This window comes from Scylla paramamosain, chromosome 6 (assembly GCF_035594125.1).
Source record: "Scylla paramamosain isolate STU-SP2022 chromosome 6, ASM3559412v1, whole genome shotgun sequence".
NCBI lineage: Eukaryota > Metazoa > Arthropoda > Malacostraca > Decapoda > Portunidae > Scylla > Scylla paramamosain.
The window spans coordinates 29686997-29709496 of record NC_087156.1 but is presented as its reverse complement, the minus strand read 5'-3'; the positions used below and the strand labels follow the sequence as shown (position 1 = coordinate 29709496).

The window sequence follows — 22500 nt, the reverse complement described above, 5'->3', positions numbered from 1 at the left end:
CTCTCTCTCTCTCTCTCTCTCTCTCTCTCTCTCTGCATATCCACTCACTAAATGATTTGCTTCTGGCGATCTTAATGTATGCAATATCCATTTTGTTCTAGTTTATAATTCTTTTCGTAGCACTCATTTTCATTTTCATTTATATTTCTTAATCCTTTTCCCTTAAATTTCCTGAGCGGTGTGTGCGCACCGGTCTCGCAATGGTTCCTGCCCTGCCCGCGGGTGTTCTAGGCGCCGTTTCATGTGTGGCGGACGTAACTCACCCGACCTGATGAGGCTGATTCCTTTTATGACTCTGATAATGAAAGGGATTTGCCTCCTCCTACCCTTTGCGAAATTTCCTTCTGGGCTGCAATACTGAGAATTACGGCCGACAGATGGCACTGATTATTACAGACGTAGATACTGGGCAGGTGGAGTTACTTTAGTGATGGGCGGGCACGCTAGGAGATGAGGAGCTGTAGGGCAAGGCTGGAGCGTTAACAGAGCGAAGTGAAGGAATGAAGTGAGAAGATGGAGTCATTTTCCGAGCATCATTACCCTCGTGGCCCTCAGCGGATACCTGTGGGTGGCGGTGCAGGTGAAGAGGCTGCGTTATGTGCTAATTGCGGGTCTCGCCAGCGTCCTTCACCTTGACACCCTGTTAGCGGCGGCTGGCAACACCCTTCTTGCCGGGAATCGGAGCGCCGTGGAGCAAGGCGGCGCGTTGGTTGGTCGCTGCGGGCTTACAGTTCTTGTGCCTCCACGATGCTACTAGTATAGTTTATTATGTCGGTAGTGAACAGTTTTAGGCTGTTTTTGTCGCATGTAAATTGTATTCTTCTGAAGTATTGTGTTATTCGCCGTGTGTGTGTGTGTGTGTGTGTGTGTGTGTGTGTGTGTGTGTGTGTGTGTGTGTGTGTGTGTGTGTGTGTGTGTGAGAGAGAAAAAAAATTGTTAAGATCTTCTTTTTCTACCCTAACGTTACCACAGTTTTACTCTAACCTTTACCATTACCTGAAGAATTCTTCTTATTCTTTTATTTTCATTTTTTCTTCCCCTCGAGTCACTTATATACGTACATACATACATACACCACGTCGTGCCTCATATAACTTTATTTTTTTGTGTCGGAAGAAAACGGTGCAGGACAGACGGCGCTAAAAGTCACTAGGAAGAAGACGTAGCCAGGGACGCCACGTAGAGGAGGACTCGTAACCTACACACACACACACACACACACACACACACACACACACACACACACACACACACACACACACACACACACACACACACACATATTGGCAATTCACACACGGTTCCCAGCAACCTCGAGGCGTCCCATCTTTCTGTCTATCAGGAGTCGGTTCGGCGAGGCTCATAAAGACTGGGGGATATATATGTTTTTTCGTCAGTCTTGAGGCAGATATTTGTGCATGTTTTTAGTGTGTGTGTGTGTGTGTGTGTGTGTGTGTGTGTGTGTGTGTGTGTGTGTGTGTGTGTGTGTGTGTGTGTGTGTGTGTGCGCGCGCGCGCCTTGTCTAATGTGTGGCAAGAGAGGCAAAAAAAGTGTGGCTTAATCAGAGAAAAAAAAATCATATTAGAGGAAGTGACAGGAGAGAAGTAGAAAGCAGGGCATGAGAGAGAGAGAGAGAGAGAGAGAGAGAGAGAGAGAGAGAGAGAGAGAGAGAGAGAGAGAGAGAGAGAGAGAGAGAGAGAGAGAGCACTATTTTTTTCTCTATATCAAGTTTGTAAAGTCGGTATTCCCCACTCCTTCACACTCCACTCATTCCTCCCTCTCTGCCTCTCCCACTCACCCACAACCAGACCCCGAGGCGTGAGGAGTAGAACAACAGCCCGGAGTCAGGTCAGCTTGGGTCACCCCCCTGAGGCTCTGCAGGTTTTTTTCTTTTTTGCTCTTTTTTTTTCTTTTTTTCATGAGGGCGGTGGTGTGGGAACCTGAACTTTAGCTTCGTCACACTCGTTAATCGTTTGCGTGTGTGTGTGTGTGTGTGTGTGTGTGTGTGTGTGTGTGTGTGTGTGTGTGTGTGTGTGTGTGTGTGTGTGTGTGTGTGTTGTATCTCATGCAGCTGTTGCGTTTGATTACAGTTCTCATGAGCTTTCCTGCGCGCGGGCACACACACACACACACACACACACACACACACACACACACACACACACACACACACACACACACACACACACACACACACACACACACACACACACACACACACACTTGCCCTTCGAGCCTGCATATATTTTAGAATTTATTAGCATTGCTCGCCACGCCTCTCCTCTGTGCTGGTGTTTTGTATTGCTACATTTATTATTATATTAACTTAATAGAAGGATATTGTTGATGATGTTGTTTTTGTTATTGTTGACGTTATTGTTGCTATCATTGTTATTATTATTATTATTATTATTATTATTATTATTATTATTATTATTATTATTGTTAACATTATCATCGTCATCGTTGTCGCCGTGTACAAAGATTCCCTTCTCAAAAGACAGAAAAACAGAAAAAAGGTGAATTATTAGAAATTTCTCTCTCTCTCTCTCTCTCTCTCTCTCTCTCTCTCTCTCTCTCTCTCTCTCTCTCTCTCTCTCTCTCTCTCTCTCTGGTTCTGAGCTACCGGCACACTTAGATAAAATTCTTAAATCTCGTGTTTGTTCTTACTTTTCCCCTCCCCCTCCTCCTCCTCCTCCTCCTCCTCCTCCTCCTCCTCCTCCTCCTCAACTCCTCTTCTCCTCTGGGCATTTTTCTAGTACTTGTAAATATAATTAGATAATAGAGGAGACGAGATTTTTTTGTGCCTATCTCTGTCCAATCCTGCCATTACCTTTCAAGTGGAATTTTCATTTTCCAGCCCTCTACTCGTCCTCCATCTTCCAAACTCGTAAATTAGACAGTGTAGTTCTTGAAGTCGCCGCAAAAAAAAAAAAAAAAAAGGCTATTTAGGACTAAAGTGATCTGCTATTGTTTAATGTTTTTTTTTTCGCTTTTATTGCTATGTATTCCATTTTATCTCCCCGTCTTTATGTTGCTTCCTCTCTCTCTCTCTCTCTCTCTCTCTCTCTCTCTCTCTCTCTCTCTCTCTCTCTCTCTCTCTCTCTCTCTCTCTCTCTCTCTCTCTCTCTCTCTCTCTCTCTCTCTCTTCCTTTTCCTCTTCCTCTCTCCCTCTTGTCTCTCCCCCACAACACCTGAGGCCTCTGTACTGTACCTTCGATGAATCTAATTACTACATACCTGTTCTTCACACCCCCGAAGCCCTCCCTCCTCCTCCTCCTCCACCTCCTCTGTCGTCTCTTCCCTGAGGAGCCACAAACTTGATTTTTCTTTCGAGATTTTCCTTTATTTTTAGCACTGCATCTTACAAGTGCGTAAATTTGTACTTCTCTCGACGGATTGCATTTTTTTTCGTCATATCTTGCAACGTTTCTGCTCTACGTACTGTGCCTTAGCTTGCATTTTTCTTATATTTTTAGGTTTTATTTTATGATTAGATACATTTTCCTTATTATTCTTACGGATTTATTTTATGTATTATTATTATTATTATTATTATTATTATTATATTTTTTTTTGCGTCTGCCTCATCGCTCCCCGCCTGACTGTAATTGTAGACATACGTGTGTATATTTTTAATTATCACACGCGCTTCGCTGCGGCTTGATTACACTGGACGCGATTTTTTAATTTTTTTCTTCCTCCGGTTTTCTTGTGGCTTTCCGTCTAATATGTTTTTAGTTTTATGGTGTGGTGGAGGCTAATTAGGAGGAAACGTTAAATTTTATTACACACACGGTTTTGACTATTATGACTACTTACTAATGCTGCTGCTACTACTACTACTACTACTACTACTACTACTACTACTACTGCTACTGCTACTGCTACTACTACTACTACTTTCCTTTTTAAGTTTCGATTCTTCCAGACTTACGCGCTTCCGAACTTCCTCGCCCCTCCCCTTCCCTCCAACCAAAGCCAAGTTACAATCATTTCCAAAGAAAGAAAGAAAGAAAATGGTGAAAAAAAATAACCCGTCTTAATGATTAGTCATGGTACCGCCTCACCCTCACCCCTCCTCTTCCCAACCACCACCTCTACCTCTACCTCCACCCCTGTCACCACCTCCACCACCACCTCCATCACCTTCCCCGAAGCACAACCACTTCCATCACTATTGCTGCGTCAGGTGGTGGTAGTGGTGGCGGTGGTGGTGGTAGTGGCGGTGGCGGTGGCGGTGGTGGTGGTGGGGGTGGTGGTGTAGATGGAGTGGGTGGAAAAGGAGTGCCAGGGGCGGATCTGACCTTCCTTCCACCTCATTCTCATCCACAATTCCACTTGAGTGTTTCCTCTTTTCGAATTTCGTCTCCACTAACGTAACTTAATATAATATGTACATGAACGTTGTTTTTTGGATGAATGAGAGAGAGAGAGAGAGAGAGAGAGAGAGAGAGAGAGAGAGAGAGAGAGAGAGAGAGAGAGAGAGAGAGAGAGAGATGAATGAATGAAAGAAGTTGAATGAAGGCAATCGTAACTCCCCCCCCTCTCTCTCTCTCTCTCTCTCTCTCTCTCTCTCTCTCTCTCTCTCTCTCTCTCTCTCTCTCTCTCTCTCTCTCTTTCTGTCCGTCGCTTGGTTTTTTCTCCCTCTTCTCGTCTCTCTTGTCCTTGTGGCGGCAGCAAGAAACCCGAATTACTCCTCTGGGTGGTTTAATAAAGCGTGTCTGTTTTTTCCCCGACCTCCTTTTTTTTTTCTTTTTTTCTTTTTTTTTCTTTTACATGGAACACCCGCGCATGTGTTAACGGGGATCGTGGTTTCTCTCTCTCTCTCTCTCTCTCTCTCTCTCTCTCTCTCTCTCTCTCTCTCTCTCTCTCTCTCTCTCTCTCTCTCTCTCTCTCTCTCTCTCTCTCTCTCTCTCTCTCTCTCTCTCTCTCTCTCTCTCTCTCATAGACAAAACAATCGCAGAGAGAGAGAGAGAGAGAGAGAGAGAGAGAGAGAGAGAGAGAGAGAAATGTAATAGTGTTTTTTCTCTGCCTCTGTTCGGCAATTGTTCCTTGGTCACGTTTTTTTCTCCTCACTGTGTTCGTCTCTCTCTCTCTCTCTCTCTCTCTCTCTCTCTCTCTCTCTCTCTCTCTCTCTCTCTCTGCAGCACATCCCACGTAAGAGTAAAATTTTCACTCTTGGCGCCCGTCACCCGTGCAATGTGACGGGCTGGTGGTCATTATTTCGTCAGGAGGTGACGGCGAGGTGGCAGTAACCACACCCTTGCCTGTCTCTCCTCCCGGGCCATCTATGTAGGTCCCTAGTATTACCTGTGCTAAATGCTCGTGTTCACCTGCCCACGCTAGGTGATAATCAGTGTCGCTAGCTATTAGTTCTTGCTACTGATAGTTACTTTGTGTGCAAGTATATGTTACCCACCTACACACACAGGCACGGACACAGGCATACAATACACGCACGCACACACGCAAGGAAGTTCCTGAGATTACGAATTTGTTTGTAAAAAAATATAATCGTGAAAAAATATAAAAGGAAACGCAGGATAGAACAGGATATAAACGTGGAGAGAGAGAGAGAGAGAGAGAGAGAGAGAGAGAGAGAGAGAGAGAGAGAGAGAGAGAGAGAGAGAGAGAGAGAGAGAGAGAGAGAGAGAGAGAGACTAATTAACTCTTTTCGTGCATTATTCTTCTCTCCTCTCTTTTTTTTTTTCTTGCAAATGTTTCTTTTAGTTCTCTTTTCCTTCCTATCCTTCTTCTCTTCTTTCGTGGCACATCATATCTCTGTCTACGTTTGTCTGTGTGTGTGTGTGTGTGTGTGTGTGTGTGTGTGTGTGTGTGTGTTATGTTTATAAGTGTGTGTGTTATGTGTATGTGTGTGTGTGTGTGTGTGTGTCTTATGTTTATAAGTGTGTGTGTATGTGTATGTGTGTGTGTGTGTGTGTGTGTCTTATGTTTATAAGTGTGTGTGTGTGTGTGTGTGTGTGTGTGTGTGTGTGTGTGTGTGTTTGTACGTGTAAAAAAGTTAATTGGAAGGAAAACGCGAGGTAGTAAAAAGTAAGAATGAGGGAATAAAAGAATGTCGTTTTTTCTGCCCACCAAGATGGTCCAGGCTTCATTATAGTCAGTTTGTTCTCAGGACCGAAATGACACCAGCCAGAGAGAGAGAGAGAGAGAGAGAGAGAGAGAGAGAGAGAGAGAGAGAGAGAGAGAGAGAGAGAGAGAGAAAGAGAGAGTAAACAAACGCGCAAGACAGAGAGAGAGAGAGAGAGAGAGAGAGAGAGAGAGAGAGAGAGAGAGAGAGAGAGAGAGAGCACAGGTTTTCAGTCCCAGCAGCAGCAGCGGCAACACCCGTAACAGTGAGCGTGTTGAACTAAAACTGGGTAACTTTCACGCTTCCTTTTACCTGCTTTTGGCGCTCCAGGTCGCTGCCAGACGTGGAGGAAAAAGTGTCGTACTCCCCGGGTTCTTCTTTACCGATGGACAACCGATAGTGTCCCGCGATAACCCGCTTTGCTGCGACGGGGAAAATAACTTGGCGTAGCGGCGGTGGCAGCGGCGGCGGCGGCGGTGGTGGTGGTGGTGGTAGCGTTTTTAGATCAGTTCTTTTCTTTTTTCCCTTTTCTTTTTTCCTTTGTCTTTATTTTTTTGTTTAACTTGTTTGTTTGTTTGTATGTTTTTTTCTTGTTATTCTCTTTTGTTCGTTTTCCTTTGTTGTAATTATTTGCGACGTTTGTAGTTTAATGTGATGCAGAGAGAGAGAGAGAGAGAGAGAGAGAGAGAGAGAGAGAGAGAGAGAGAGAGAGAGAGAGAGAGAGAGAGAGAGAGAGAGAGTCTTACTTAATCAGATAATAGTTTAGACTTCAAGTGATTAGTCGTCACATTCAATATCTGCTCCTCCTCCTCCTCCTCCTCCTCCTCCTCCTCCTCCTCCTCCTCCTCCTCACCTGTACCAACTCAATCATCTCCAATATCCAGGTACAGGACAAGCGCACCTGTCTGCCCACCTGTACCTGAAGGGAGACCAGATGTACTGTACATTGCTACCCTACCTGTAATTAATCTCTCTCTCTCTCTCTCTCTCTCTCTCTCTCTCTCTCTCTCTCTCTCTCTCTCTCTCTCTCTCTCTCTCTCTCACAATTAATTAATGAAGATGTTCTTACCTTTGATTTTCTGATCCGTTATATTTTATCTTTTCTTGCGTGGATAAGTGATTGCGTTGCTTTTTTTCATTATTACTTTCCTTCTCTCTCTCTCTCTCTCTCTCTCTCTCTCTCTCTCTCTCTCTCTCTCTCTCTCTCTCTCTCTCTCTCTCTCTCTCTCTCTCTCTCGCTTGCTCGCTCGCCTTGTCTCTGTTTTTTTTATTTTGTTACCTTGATGTTTTTTTTTATTATCCTTCATCATTGTCTTTCATGTATTCACTTCGTTTTCCTTTTCACTGATGGTCTTTCCTAAGCTTTTCATCATCATCTTCCTTTTTAGCGTTCCTCTCTCCACACCTCATCCCTCCCCCGCGCCATTCCCTCCTTGTTTTGTTCCCTTCTGTGTGTGTCTCACTCTCTCCAACACCCCCTCTGCTCCTCTCTACCCTACCGTCTGTCCTTCCCGCCTTCTCCTTCCCTGCGTCCCTCCCTTGTGTCTCTCCCTACTTTCTCCATTGCCTTAAGTAGATGCAGTGCCTTTGTTCTGTATCCAGTATTAAATTATGTCTCTATTGGTGAAGCGAGTAGAGCCAAAGGCGGGTTGAGGAGGAAGGGAAGGCGAGGACCGGGAAGAGGAGTAGGAAAGGGAAGAGTGAAGAGAATGGATTGGATTTAAATGATGGGGCGAGGATGAATACTGAAAGAGGAAGATGGGAGGTAGTGGTGTAATGGAGGAGAATGGGGATAGAAAAATTAGAATGGATGAAGAGAGAAGGATTGTGAGAGAGAGAGAGAGAGAGAGAGAGAGAGAGAGAGAGAGAGAGAGAGAGAGAGAGAGAGAGAGAGAGAGAGAGGGGTAAGAAAAAAAAGAGAGAAAAGAGGAGGAGGGAGGAAAAGGAGGAGGGGGAGGAGGAGGGATCAAGCTGCATAGATTACAAACGACTCTGTATTTACCTTTGATTTGTTGTATATGTTTCTGTATTTTTGTTGGCATTTTGTTTTGCTTTGTTTTGTTCTCGTGTGTTTGTGCTACGCTTTTTATTTGACTTCTTTGTCCGGGTAGTGACTGACTGTATGCTTGTGTGTGTGTGTGTGTGTGTGTGTGTGTGTGTGTGTGTGTGTGTGTGTGTCTGTGTACGTGTCCTCATTCAATCATTCTGTCTGAACGTCGCTCTTGATTGCACGGCTAATTAATCTTCCAATCTACCTTTATAAAGTGAAATTCTCGGTATCTCTGTCACCCTGTCAATAATCACGTGTGTGTGTGTGTGTGTGTGTGTGTGTGTGTGTGTGTGTGTGTGTGTGTGTGTGTGTGTGTGTGTGTGTGTGTGTGTGTGTGTGTCCATTTGTCCATGTGTTTAATATTTTCTTTTACCTGTGTACGTGTCCAGAGGCTCACCTGCGGACGGTCAGGTGTTTCGGTTCGTTAATTGCATCACCTGTAATCGGTTGAGATAGAGAAAAAAAAAAGGCGAGGTGTTTCTCTCTCTCTCTCTCTCTCTCTCTCTCTCTCTCTCTCTCTCTCTCTCTCTCTCTCTCTCTCTCTCTCTCTCTCTCTCTCTCTCTCTCTCTCTCTCTCTCTCTCTGGCAGCCATCATCACTCCGGTTCAGTTTCAGGTTTTCTGTTCATAATCCACTTTCTTATTCCATTAGTGGCGTTTTTATCTACCTTTTTTATGTTTTAAAATCCCGCGATCGTGAGAGAGAGAGAGAGAGAGAGAGAGAGAGAGAGAGAGAGAGAGAGAGAGAGAGAGAGAGAGAGAGAGAGAGAGAGAGTACTTTTTACTGCTTAATCTACTCGCCGACATAGACTGTGGACGTGTTGGCAACTAATTGCTGATTTTCTCACTTGGTTACCTGAATTCACCTGACCGTTTCTTTTCCATTTTTTTTCTTTTTCTCTTTCTCTCTTTTCTCTCGCTCTTTTTTTTTACAGTTTGACTTTAGCTCCATCGTATTTTTTCTCACTTTTCTGTATGTTTTTGCTCTTTTTTCCTTTTTTTGGTAATCTTTTCTCGTTTCCACGTAAAGCTTATTATTTGCCTTTTTTTTTTGACTTGTTCTTTTTTTCCTTTATTCTTGACACGTATTCTTTGTTCTTGCTATGTGTATTTACTGCTTCGTTTGCTTATCTTTTGTGTTTCCTTTCCCTTTTATCTTTTTTTTGAACTGTTATCTCTCTCTCTCTCTCTCTCTCTCTCTCTCTCTCTCTCTCTCTCTCTCTCTCTCTCTCTCTCTCTCTCTCTCCATTCTCTTTTTTCCTCGTTCTTCGTCATCCTTATCGCCACCTTCTTTCTTCTCCCCCATCTATTTTTTTTACTCATCTGCTTTTTCTGTCTCTCTCTCTCTTCTCCCGTTTGCTAAATTTTGGTTTTCGAATTTCGTATTAATTCTTAACGGTAGATTTTTGTTCTTATAATCTTTTGCCTGTGTGTGTGTGTGTGTGTGTGTGTGTGTGTGTGTGTGTGTGTGTGTGTGTTTATTTGTTATTCGTAATCATCATCTCAAAATTAAAAATGTCGAATATTCTTAAATATTTCTATTCTAAGTTATTTTCTCCTTCTCTCTTTCCGTTATTTTTCTTTTCTCTATCTTCTTCGTTTCTCCTCGTTACGCATTTCGTTTATTTGTTTTCCATTTTTTTTTTCTTGTGTAATGTTGCTTCGTTATCTTGTTTCGTTTCCAGATCTCTCTCTCTCTCTCTCTCTCTCTCTCTCTCTCTCTCTCTCTCTCTCTCTCTCTCTCTCTCTCTCTCTCTCTCTCTCTCTCTCTCTCTCTCTCTCTCTCTCTCTCTCTCTCTCTCTCTCTCTCTCTCTCCTCTTCGCACTTTTCCTTCATATCTTTCTCTATCTTCGCCTTTTCGATACGTTATCTGAGTTGTGTTTCATTTCCTTATTGAGCCGTTTCGTTCTGCCGTCAGTTCGACTCTCGCGGCGTCTCACTGCTTCGCATCGGTGTTTCGGAACAAAGAAATGTAATTGATTTTTTCCCTCGTCTCTTGTCTCCCGTCGCGTCGCTTCCCTTCTTGTCCATTAAATTCTCGAGCAAATGTTTGTTCTTCCGTCAATTATATCATCGAAGGCAAAAAATTGAACGAAAATTATAGGATAGACTGGTGGCGCATTAAAATCTGTAATTAAGGAGAGAAAATAGGAATTGTGACTTTAGCGAGAGAGGGAACACAGCGTACTGCTTTTAAAAGGTAACAGAGAGAAAAGTTTAATTGCAGTTGGAATTAAAATAAAGAAAGCTCATGTATGTAGGCGCTTGTTGAGATGTATAGATAAAGAACCAGGAAAACTTGAAAATCAATGAGAGAAATTATAAGGCCATGTTCAAGTCTGCGCGTGTGCGTGTAGGTGACAGGGGAATAAGAACTAATGTAAGTGTTTGTGTCGAATCTGCAACACGGGAAAGGAAAGCTTTGGGTTATTAGTGCATTTTGAGAGACGGCTGGAAAAAAAATAATGAGCATAGCATTGTTAGGGGAAAAAATAATAATTGTGTTAAGCAAGTCCTCACATGCCTCACGTTTTCTCGACCTTAAAATTGCCTTATAATTACAGGGAATAAAAGTGTTGGCCTCCGCCGTCTTGGGGTTCCGGCCCGGTGACCAGCTTGGCGGGGATTTTAATTATTCAATTTTCTTAACTGGTTCCAAGTGGGTTGCTGTCCTCCTTCACCTCCCTCTCCTCCTTCCCCCTCCTTTTCCCCACCACCACCAACCCTCCTCCTCCTCCTCCTCCTCCTCCTCCTCCTCCTCCTCCTCCTCCTCCTCCTCCTCCTCCTCCCCCCTATCTACTCATTCTCGCTCCTGGTCTACCATCCCCCCTCCTCTTCTTATCTGCAACTGTCACTAGCAATGATTATTTTTAACATTGTCAGGAAATATATATCGAGGCGTGGTGTTTTCCTTGCTCTGCAGGTGTGGACCATTCTTCCTGCGCAGAAAAATACAGATAATATTAATAATAAGCATGTATCAGCAGCAACAACCACAACATGGAAAGTAAGAATAATAATGATAATGACGTCAATTATATAGCAATATGTAGTGACGAATTGGTGAGGATGTTAATTACAATGAGTAAAGGTAATGTTGGTAATGTTGGTGTTAACGGTGTTGTTTTGTGTCCCGCAGATCCAGGTGTTGGGGTAACCGCCGTGCCGCACCACGCCGCCCACTCTCTCCCGCGCCCATCATGTGACCCACCGACACCTCCATGCTGCTCGTGCCTCCTACCTCGCGCGCTGCCCCCTTCGCCGAGCCCCTGGTGCCGCCCACAACTGAGAGTAGCGGGAGTGTCGCTGCCTACCCCAACCACACATTGGTGCCAGTCAAGGTTGAGCCCTCCCACCCCCGCTACCCGCCCCACCACCCGCCGCTCCCCGACATCCACCTACGCCCACACATGTCCGGCCTGAGCGAGACTCAATACCCGCCCGCGTCTACCGCTACCCACTCGGCGCCCACAACGCCCGCGCCACCTTCCACTCCCACGCCTGCTCCCACAGTCAGTGCCCCGTCCGACCGCTCGGGGTCCGGCGGATCTGCCAGCGGGGGGCCGCTCTCCATCCTCCCGCCCACGGTGGTCGGCCCCTCGACAGGCAGTATCGTTCCCACGTCCTCATCCTCGGGTCCCGTGGGCGCCCTCACCCCGGCTATGCCCGTGCCAGGGCCCTCCAACCCACAGTCCCAGCCCCCGCCATCACAGCAGCAGGGGCCACAGGGCCACCACCCCCTGCTGGGATACGTCAACCACGGAAACAAGATCGTCTCCCGTAACCTCAACGGCACGCGTGAGTACCCTGGTGTGTCCCGCCCCGCCCCGCCCCGTCCCGCCCCGCACCGCAGGGTTGTGTGTGTGTGTGTGTGTGTGTGTGTGTGTGTGTGTGTGTGTGTGTGTGTGTGTGTGTGTGAGTGTTTGTGTGTGTGTATGTGTGTGTGTGTGTGTGTGTGTGTGTGTGTGTGTGTGCGCACATTTCTTAGGAAAAGTCATGAAAAAAAAAATGTTGAAGAGTACAGTGAAATGAATGATGAAAGACAGTGATGAGTGTAAGGCGAGTGTTACTCTGCTCCTGTGTTCCCCAAACCTGTTATTGTTGTGTGAGTTGAGCTTCCTTTTGAGTCCTCTTGCCACTTACACATTAGTAGTTGTTCCCTTCTTCCTGCACACCCCCAGCCAGGCCCTCCCTGCCTCCCTCCCTTCTCCCCAGCTGGAGGCCGCGGTGCTTCCACCGGAGGAGGCCAGCCACCTCTGCGCTTCCCGTCTTAGTGTGTAATGGTGCGTGAGTGTGCAGGGCGTATGCATTTGCGTATGTGTGCGTGTGAGGCCCCCAGCCGAGCGACTCTCCCCCTCCCTCGCGTTGTGATTGCCGCGTGCAGCCTTGGCGTGAGCGGGTGCAGTTTGTCGGTGTGTGCTCCCCTCCCCTCCGTGCTGTGCGAAGGTTCCTGTGAGCCTCGCCGCTGTCTTCATACCGGGGCGCTAGAGTACTTGGGGGCCAGCTTGTGTTCATGATTCTTTAATGCATTTTTTTTTTTTTTTTTTTTTTTGTATGAGGAGTTAAATCTGAACCGCTTTGGTATCCTGGACAAAGCTTACTGAATCCTCTTAAAGTAATCAGCGTCTGTTAATGTCTGATTATTGGCTGAACAGGCGAAGGGGATTTGTCCTAGAGAGAGAGAGAGAGAGAGAGAGAGAGAGAGAGAGAGAGAGAGAGAGAGAGAGAGAGAGAGAGAGAGAGAGAGAGAGAGAGAGAGAGAGAGAGAGAGAGAGAGAGAGAGAGAGAGAGGGTGTAAAAAAGTAATGGGTTAGCGATTTACAATTTTTCTCTCCTAATCGGATTCTGTTTGTACACTTCTCCTTTTAATTGTTGCAGCTGATTGTCTGTCTTGTTCATGTACTGAGGGGATTCTGTACCGCCACACAACCAGCAGGGGAGGGGCCTTACGTCATTGTAGCGACTGTACCGCCACGCTGCACCTCTCAAGTAAATAGAGGGTGAGGTGTTGTAGTAACTTCCTCACTGGTGATATTATTTTCATTCCACTCTCCCTCTCTTGCCTTTTATCATCTCATCCTCTCCTCATCGTCTTTCTCTTAATTTCCATTTTTAGTTATCTTTCTTTATTTCTTCTTCCGTCTTTTGTCCTTTTATCTCGTCCCTTCTCTTGTTTTTCTTTTCATGTTTCCTGTGACGATCTCCTCTTTCTTCACTTTTCCGCCTTTTTTTCCGTCTTTTTTTTTATCGTCTTGTAACTGTTTCCTACCTTTTTTCCCCAAATTTCTCCATTCTTTTCTTTCCCTTCCCTGTCTCTGTAATCATCTCTTCCTCCTTCATTTTTCTCCCTATATCAATTTCCTTTCTTTCCTCACCCATCCCTCTGTAACTACCTCTTTCACCTTATTTCTTTCCCTCCTTTTCTCCGGTTTCTTTTCGTCCTTTTTCTTTACCCTTTTTCTCCATTTCTTTTCTTTCCTCACCCATCTCTCTGTAAGTACCTCTTTTCCATACTTCTTTCCCTCCTTTTCCTCTCGCTCCTTTTCCACCTTCTTTTTTTTTCCTCCCTTTGTCTCCAATCTATGTCAGTGTTTGAGGGAGCTAGGCAAGTAGAGAGAGACAAACAGACGGACGGACAGAGAGGAAGAAATGGAGGTGCAGTGAGCGAGCGAGGTTGAAGGGAAGAACAGAATGGCGTTGCTCACCTCAACTAACAATAGACCCATTTGTCACTGCAAGGCGATAATTTGACTTAGTGATAGTGGGCGGGTAGTGATTTGAGGCGCTAGTGTTGGGGGGCCCACCTGATAATTCTGACTCTCTTTGATTAGCTACCTGCTGCACCCCACTCCCCTCTCCTGTTCCCCCGCCCGCCCTCTTCTTCTGCCTCACTGCTCCTATCTCTCTCTCTCTCTCTTTCTCTCTCTCTCCACCACTCCCATCTTCAATTCTTCTTTTCCAGGTCTTTTTCTTTCTTTTCCTTCTTTTTTGTCTTTCTTTCTTTCTTGTTACATTCCGGAGTGTTTCTTTTCTTATCTTTGTTCTCCTTTGTGGTGGGTTTAATTCTAAGTGTGTGTGTGTGTGTGTGTGTGTGTGTGTGTGTGTGTGTGTGTGTGTGTGTGTGAGAGAGAGGAAAACAGATTACAACATTTTCTTTCTTTAATATTTACTGTAAAATAAGAGAGAGAGAGAGAGAGAGAGAGAGAGAGAGAGAGAGAGAGAGAGAGAGAGAGAGAGAGAGAGAGAGAGAGAGAGAGAGAGAGAGAGAGAGAGAGAGAGGAAAAAAATAGGAAGAGAGAGATCATATCCCATCTTAACCAGACTAACTATTTACTTCTAAAACTCTTCACACATACTTAACTATAATTCCATCTCTCCTTTTCTCCCTCTTACATTTCGCCATCACTCAACGCTGGGAGTGTGATATTACTAGGCCAATCATGTTTTAAGTGAAGTTCCTGTGAATGAAATAAATGAACTAATAACAGGAATCTCTCACCTGAGCCAGTGGAGAACCGCAGCCAATTCTCACCTGCTTTGGGGGAGAGAGAGAGAGAGAGAGAGAGAGAGAGAGAGAGAGAGAGAGAGAGAGAGAGAGAGAGAGAGAGAGAGAGTTGTCTTTTTTTAATCTCTTTCTTTCTCCCTCTTTTTGTTCTTTGAAGGCGACAGTGATGGGCTTGAGCTGTTGTTTTCTTTCATTTTTTTCCTCTAGTTGCTTCATAATACCTAGTCATAGTTCTTTTTTTTTTTTAACATGGTTGCATTGTACATAGTTCTAGTTATTTATTTATTTATTTTTTGTTGGTATGATTGCTTTATGGAGCGTGGAGAATTGTACTGCACATGATGTATCTTCTTGTTTGTTGATTTTCCTGTTAAGGTGTTTAAGAGAAAGGAAAAAAAAAGTGTGTGTGATAATAATAATAGTAATATAAAATTGGTGTATAGAGAATATTAGTTAGAGATATTATTATTATTATTATTATTATTATTATTATTATTATTATTATTATTATTATTATTATTATTATTATTGTTGTTATCATCATCATTACCATCATCATCATCATCATCATCACCATTATCATCAGTATTACTATCATTAGGATAAGTTAGGTTAAATTAGATTATCACTATTATTATCATTATCATTCCCATCATTATGATTATTGTCATTATCATCATCATCATCATCATCATCGTCATCCTTACCTTTAGTCTAAGTTAGGTTAAGTGAGGTTAATTATCGCTATTATTATCTTTATTACCATTACCATTATTATCATTATTATTACCTCCATTCCTCAGCATACATTTTTTGCTCCCGGGCCTGGACACAAACATCTACGCATATGAACGATGTGTAAATATTGTTATTGTTACACACAGTCCACGGTTTACAGAAGGCAGGGTATTTTTGCGGCTGCTTTCTTTCTTAAAGGTCGAACTGTTCTCAACGCGACTGGTTAAAATTCTCAAAGGCTGCAACCTAATTGGCCGGGAGTTCCTCGGTGCTGTGAGGTGATTGGTTTAGAGTTACTCATGCTGAAAGAAGATTGGCCAAACAACGGCTCGTCAATAACAGTGTAAATATCAGCCAGAGAGAGAGAGAGAGAGAGAGAGAGAGAGAGAGAGAGAGAGAGAGAGAGAGAGAGAGAGAGAGAGAGAGAGAGAGAGAGAGAGAGAGAGTTATTTTTCTCATCCTAGCTCTGCACATACCAACAGCTTAGAACGGAAGGAGTGAGAGAAGATTAAAAAAAAAAAAATAGGATAGGAGAGTAAGAGGAGCAATAGGAGTAGGTAGTAGAAGAGATAAGGAAGGAGAGGAGGGAAATGGTGGAGGAGGTGGAGGAAGAAGACTAGGTGCGGAAGGGGAAGGGGGAGAGGAGGAGGAGGAGGAGGAGGAGGAGGCTACGGTCCCAACAAGCTCCTTCGGTCAGTTCTTTCCCGCAAAAAACTCCCGGTGTTCTAATTGTAGCCGAACAGGGCCTCAAAAACCGCCAACTTCATGGGAAAAAACACACGCGGTGGAGGAGAAATAAGAAGAGAAGGAGGTGGAGGAGGAGGAAGAAGCAGAAGAAGAATAAGAGCAGGCAGGAGGTGGAGGAAGGAGGAAAAAAGAAAGGTTTCTCTCTCGGCTCCCCCTCCTTCAACCCCCTTCTCGTCTAGGAACCACCCGCCTCCTGCCATTTTTTGGGGGTGAGTATTCACTCTTAGTTAACTGAAATATTCCTTTTTTTTTTTTTTTTTTCTTTCTTTTTTTTTTTTTATATATATATATATATATATATATATATATATATATATATATATATATATATATATATATATATATATATATATATATATATATATATATACGAGTATATGCTGATTAATTTTACTTATATTTGATTTTTTTTTTTTTGCTAGTAACCTGACGAGTGGTTAGCTACGTAGACCATTAATTGAATAAGTATTGTAAGACTTGGTGATATTTTTGTTTATTTGTTTATTTTTTTAGTAAACTCTCTCTCTCTCTCTCTCTCTCTCTCTCTCTCTCTCTCTCTCTCTCTCTCTCTCTCTCTCTCTCTCTCTCTCTCTCTCTCTCTCTCTCTCTCTCTCTCTCTCTCTCTCTTTCACACACACACACACACACACACACACACACACACACACACACACACACACACACACACACACACACACACACACACACACACACACACACACACACACACACACACACACACACACTTACTCACTCACATCTAATCTAACCATGTCATAAGTGATTCTCTTATTTTTCTCTTCAGTATATTGTGATATGAGAGAGAGAGAGAGAGAGAGAGAGAGAGAGAGAGAGAGAGAGAGAGAGAGAGAGAGAGAGAGAGAGAGAGAGAGAGAGAGAGAGAGAGATTGATACGTTGTATTTTCGGGAGTTGGGGAGGGAGGGGTTTAAAGAAGAGGGGAGTGAGAGAAGAAATTGAGAGGGGGGAAAGAAAGGGGATAAAGGGAGGGTTAAAAATGATCTCGAGTTTTTTTCCCTGCATGTAATTGTTTGATGAATAATAGATGGGATGCAGCGTGCCTGGTGTGTGTCTGATAAAGAACGGTGATGATGATGACGATGATGGCGCTGGTGGGCCTGAGAGAGAGAGAGAGAGAGAGAGAGAGAGAGAGAGAGAGAGAGAGAGAGAGAGAGAGAGAGAGAGAATTATTTTTCATCCTAGTTCTGCACATGTCATCAAGTCAGAGAAAGAATAGTAAGTGAAAAAAAATAAAGAGAAATAGGAGAAGGATAAGAAAAGATGAGGAAGCAGGTAGTAAAAGAGATAGACAGACAGACAGACAGGCAAAGAGAGAGACACAGAGAGCTAATTTAATGGAGTAGTTCAGTAATAAACACTAGCTATGAGATGCAGTCCCGGATAGGTGAGTGTTGTAAAGAATAATTAAGATTAATGTTCGCCTCTTAACGATACTGTGAATAATGGTGAATATATTACTACCACCACTGCTCCATAAACCCGCGGCCTCATCACCACCTCCACCACCACCACCACCACCACCGCCAGCACCACTAATAACAATAAAATGATAATAACAATAATAGCTATAATACAACTTTAATACGAGACGCGACTTGGAAGGTAACGAAGCGAGGGTTTATAAGCGAGAAATTGGAATAGCTGATAGAACTGGTAATGAGCGGTGTTGGAAAAAAATAAATAAAATGTGATAAAATGAAGAATAATGGTCTATACGAATGCCTATTAAATTCTCGCGGTAAAAGGTTGCGTCTCTGCTTAGCGTAAAATCATGCAACGCGAAGAGGAAGAATCATGACAAATGGTAAATGAAAGCTTTGACGTAAAAGTGAGTTCACATCATTTATATTTGTGTGTATGAGCTGCAGAGAGAGAGAGAGAGAGAGAGAGAGAGAGAGAGAGAGAGAGAGAGAGAGAGAGAGAGAGAGAGAGAGAGAGAGAGAGAGTAGGAAATGGGAGTACACACACACACACACACACACACACACACACACACACACACACACACACACACACACACACACACACACACACACAACGACCTACGATGCAGAATTACAAATTTTAAATCATATTACCGCTCTGACGGCTTACTTTAAATTGAAAAAAAAAAATGAGAACAACAATAACAACACGCGCGCGCACACACAAACGCACAAAAATACAAGCGCAATAAAAGGAAGAAAAGAAAAAAAAAGAGAGATAGACAAAGAAAGAACAAACGAAACACATGAGAGAACTGTGAACACATCAAATGTCAAATCCTGTACACACACACACACACACACACACACACACACACACACACACACACACACACACACACACACACACACACACACACAGGATTCAAACACAATATATTTTGATTTCCCGCAATGGGTTTCTATCATGCCTCTGAAAATGCAGCGCTCGACTCACCTCAAAGCCATTAATGCAGATGACAGTCATAGCCAAGAGTAGGGAAGAGGGGGGTAGGGGGAGGAGAGGTTGAAGAGAAGGGGAAGAGGAGGGAAGGGGGAAGAGAAAGGGGAGAGGAGGGCATGGGAGGAATAGAGGGAAGAGGATGGGTGAGGGAAGGGGAAATGTGTGTGTGTGTGTGTGTGCGTGTGTGGGTGGGTGGGTGTGTTTAGGGTGGGTAAAGGTTTCAACTGTATCACTCTCTCTCTCTCTCTCTCTCTCTCTCTCTCTCTCTCTCTCTCTCTCTCTCTCTCTCTCTCTCTCTCTGTCATTTTTATAATTTATATTTTTATTGGAGCATTCGTGAATTTTTGTTGTTTCTTAATACACGTGTTTCATCTTGTATTTTTGGTTCTGACAAGTTAATTATGTGTGATCGAATTATTTCAAACTTTTATATGAAGTGGCTTTTTTTAATATCTTTTCTTTTCACATGAGTTATTTTTCCTCTCAACTATTTTTCTTATTATTATTTTAGCTTTGTTTTTTTCTTTTGTTTGTTTAATCTCCGGCGTTTCATTTATTCCTGCGTATGCTGCCGCTCACCATGTCTGTCTGTCTGTCTGTCTGTATGTATGTATGTATGTATGTATGTGTTTGTATGTCTGACTGTCTATCTGTCTGTTTATGTTCTTGGTAATCTGTCTATCACTATCTCTGTTCAGCTATTTCTGTCTTTATTCTTGTCTCTCTCTCTCTCTCTCTCTCTCTCTCTCTCTCTCTCTCTCTCTCTCTCTCTCTCTCTCTCTCTCTCTCTCTCTCTCTCTCTCTCTCTCTCTCTCTCTCTCAAAATCAGATTCCTTTTCATATAATCTTTTACCTCTGCGTGTGTGTGTGTGTGTGTGTGTGGAGAGAGAGAGAGAGAGAGAGAGAGAGAGAGAGAGAGAGAGAGAGAGAGAGAGAGAGAGAGAGAGAGAGAGAGAGAGAGAGAGTCACTCACTCACTCACTATACGGATAATAACACAGAAACTCTTACGTTATTCTGGTCATTTTGGTTATTTTGCTTATCACTTTTTTTTTCTTTTTTTTTTTCGTCATATCTCCTTTTTTAATTTTTTTTTTTTTTTTGCTGAAGTCGTGAAGTTCATAAAGGAAGCTCGCAAAAAAGTCCCTTCATGCTATTGCGGTGTACTGCCAGAGACCTCCCCTTTTTTTGTCGTCCCTCTTTTTTCACTCCTGTAATCTGACTTTGTTTTTTCTTTTCCTTTTTTTTGTATAATCTTCCTCCAGCGTGTGAAAATGTGTGTGTGTGTGTGTGTGTGTGTGTGTGTGTGTGTGTGTGTGTGTGCGTGTGAAAATGTGTATGTGTGTGTGTGTGTGTGTGTGTGTGTGTGTGTGGGTGGGTGGGTGGGTGGTTAAGGGTAGGTGGGTGCTACGAGAGAGAGAGAGAGAGAGAGAGAGAGAGAGAGAGAGAGAGAGAGAGAGAGAGAGAGAGAGAGAGAGAGAGAGAGAGAGAGAGAGTTCCATTGTAGTATATGTTTATTCATCGTAGAGAAAATAACAGTCGTCCATCATATTTCACATTTGTCTCCCTCCTCCTCCTCCTCCTCCTCCTCCTGTTCTCTTCCCCCTCCTCCTCCTCTTCCTGTTCTCTTCCCCTCTCTCCCTCCGCCTCTCCTCCTCCCCCTCCCCGGCAGATTGCATACTTCTCAATATTCATAGTTCTTCCATTTTTTAGGATTCATGGAATTCTTTGGTTTACGAGAGTGAAAAAGTGAGAGAAAAAGGAGCTATCTCTATTTCCCGAGTGAGAAAAACCTCCCCGTAAAAATATATAGATATATGTTTTTCTTTCCCCCTTTCTCTCTCTCTCTCTCTCTCTCTCTCTCTCTCTCTCTCTCTCTCTCTCTCTCTCTCTCTCTCTCTCTCTCTCTCTCTCTCTCTCTCTCTCTCTCTCTTATTATCTCGTTTATCCGCACGTTTCTTTTTTACGTCTTTTTTGCATTCCTCTAATTTCATCCACCTTATTATTATGTTTTTTCTCTCTTCCATCTTCGTTATCATACCTTTCCCTCATCTTACTCTCACCTGCCACTTAGTTTTCTTCATTCCTTCTTTTATTCCTTCTTCGCTCTTTCTTCTCCTTTCCTTCTCTTTTCATCATCACGTTGCTTTTCTCATTCCTCCTCCTCCTCCTCCTCCTCCTCCTCCTCCTCCTCCTCCTCCTCCTCCTCCTCCTCCTCCTCCTCCTCTCGCTTCTATTCTCGTTTCTCCCTCTTCCTCATCATTAAAGTTTTCGGTTCTTCCAATAAAAGTAGCATTTTGGCTCCATTTCTTTATTTGTAAGATAAAAGTGGTAGCGAGGGAAGGAGGGAGGGTGGATGGAAGGGAGAGGAGGAGGAAGGGAGGGAGGCAGAGAGGGAGGGAAGGTGGGCGGGAGGAAAGAAATTGAGAAGGAGTAGGAGGTAGAAGAAATGAAAGAAGGAAGCAAGAAAAGAAGGAAGAGGACTGGGAGGAGAAGGGGTAGGAGGAGGGGAAGGAGGAGGAGGAGGAGGAAGAGGAGGAGGAGGAGGAGGAGGAGGAGGAGGAGGAGGAGGAGGAGGAGGAAGAGAAGCTGTAAGAAGTAAGTAAAAAGAGAGAAAAAAAGGAAAAAAAAAAGGATACAAATAAAAAGAATGTATAGAAAAAAGAAGCGCAGAAAACATGGAGGAGGAAGAGGAGGAGAAGATGAAGAAGAAGAAAAAGAAGACTAAGAAGAAGAAGAAGGAAAAGAAGAAGAAGAAGAAGGAAAAAAAGAAGAGAAATAACTGGAGGACGAGGAAAAATAAAAGAAGAAAAGGAAGATGAGGAGAAGAAGGAGGATAAGATGAGGAAGAAGAGGAGGAGGAGGAGGAGGAGGGAACAGGTGTTTAGGAGGGTAAGGAAGGGTGAACGACCCAACAAAAAATATGACTAAAGGAGGGAGAGAGAGAGAGAGAGAGAGAGAGAGAGAGAGAGAGAGAGAGAGAGAGAGAGAGAGAGAGAGAGAGAGAGAGAGAATGAGGGAGGGAGGGAGGGAGGGAAGGATGGAGAGATATGACGCCAGGAGAGAGGACAAGGGTCAGCGGAGAAAGGAAGGAGGAAATGGGTCGAGGCTGGAGAGAGAGAGAGAGAGAGAGAGAGAGAGAGAGAGAGAGAGAGAGAGAGAGAGAGAGAGAGAGAGAGAGAGAGAGAGAGATTCACCTTTGCTTATCCCTCCCTTACGCTTTATTTCTCCTCGACTCTTCTCTCCGTTCCTTTACCCTCCCTCCCTCCCTCCCTCGCTTTCCCCCTGCAGGAGGAAGGTTGGCAACTGCCCTCCCTTCCCGCCACTGCAGCTCGACGCCATAAAAACATTGCTCGATGTGTTTTTGTCTTACCAAGCGGTGTTGCCGTCTTGGGGAAACTCATTTTATGCCTTTTCAACCTTCCTCTCTCTCTCTCTCTCTCTCTCTCTCTCTCTCTCTCTCTCTCTCTCTCTCTCTCTCTCTCTCTCTCTCTCTCTCTCTCTCAGCTCGGTCCTTATCTCATTTCTTTCCTCCGTCTTCCTATTTTTTTTTCCTATACCAGTTTCTTATTTATTTTTTTTCTCATCTCTTCCCTTTACCTCCATCTCCAAGTTTCCCCTCCACTCCCTCCCAGTTTTCCTCTCTTTCCTCTCGATTTTTTTTTTCTTCCGGTATTTTTTTTTCCATTCCTCCCCAGTTTGCTCTCCACCTCCCTCCAGTTTCCCTCCAGCTCTCCTTGTTTTCCCTCCGCTCTCTCCCTGTTTCCGTGCCTCCTCCCAGTTTTTCCTCCACAATCTTAATTTTTTCCTCCTTCATACCCTTACAGTTTCCTTCCATTCCCTCCTAATTTTACCTCCACCTCCTCGTAGTTTATTTGCCCCCCCCCCTTTATCCCCTCC

General features: G+C 44.0%; 1 protein-coding gene across 5 annotated transcripts in view; it reads left to right on the top strand.

Moving 5' to 3' along the window:
- The window catches only part of LOC135101593 (uncharacterized), a 258587-nt gene that overhangs the window by 177334 nt on the left and 58753 nt on the right, over window positions 1-22500 (top strand). For all 5 annotated transcript variants that reach the window (XM_064005759.1, XM_064005762.1, XM_064005760.1 and 2 more), the window contains one exon: window positions 11284-11942. In XM_064005759.1, the coding sequence (XP_063861829.1) occupies window positions 11366-11942 (577 nt within the window). In that variant the 5' untranslated portion in view covers window positions 11284-11365. The remainder of the gene's footprint in view (window positions 1-11283; window positions 11943-22500) is intronic.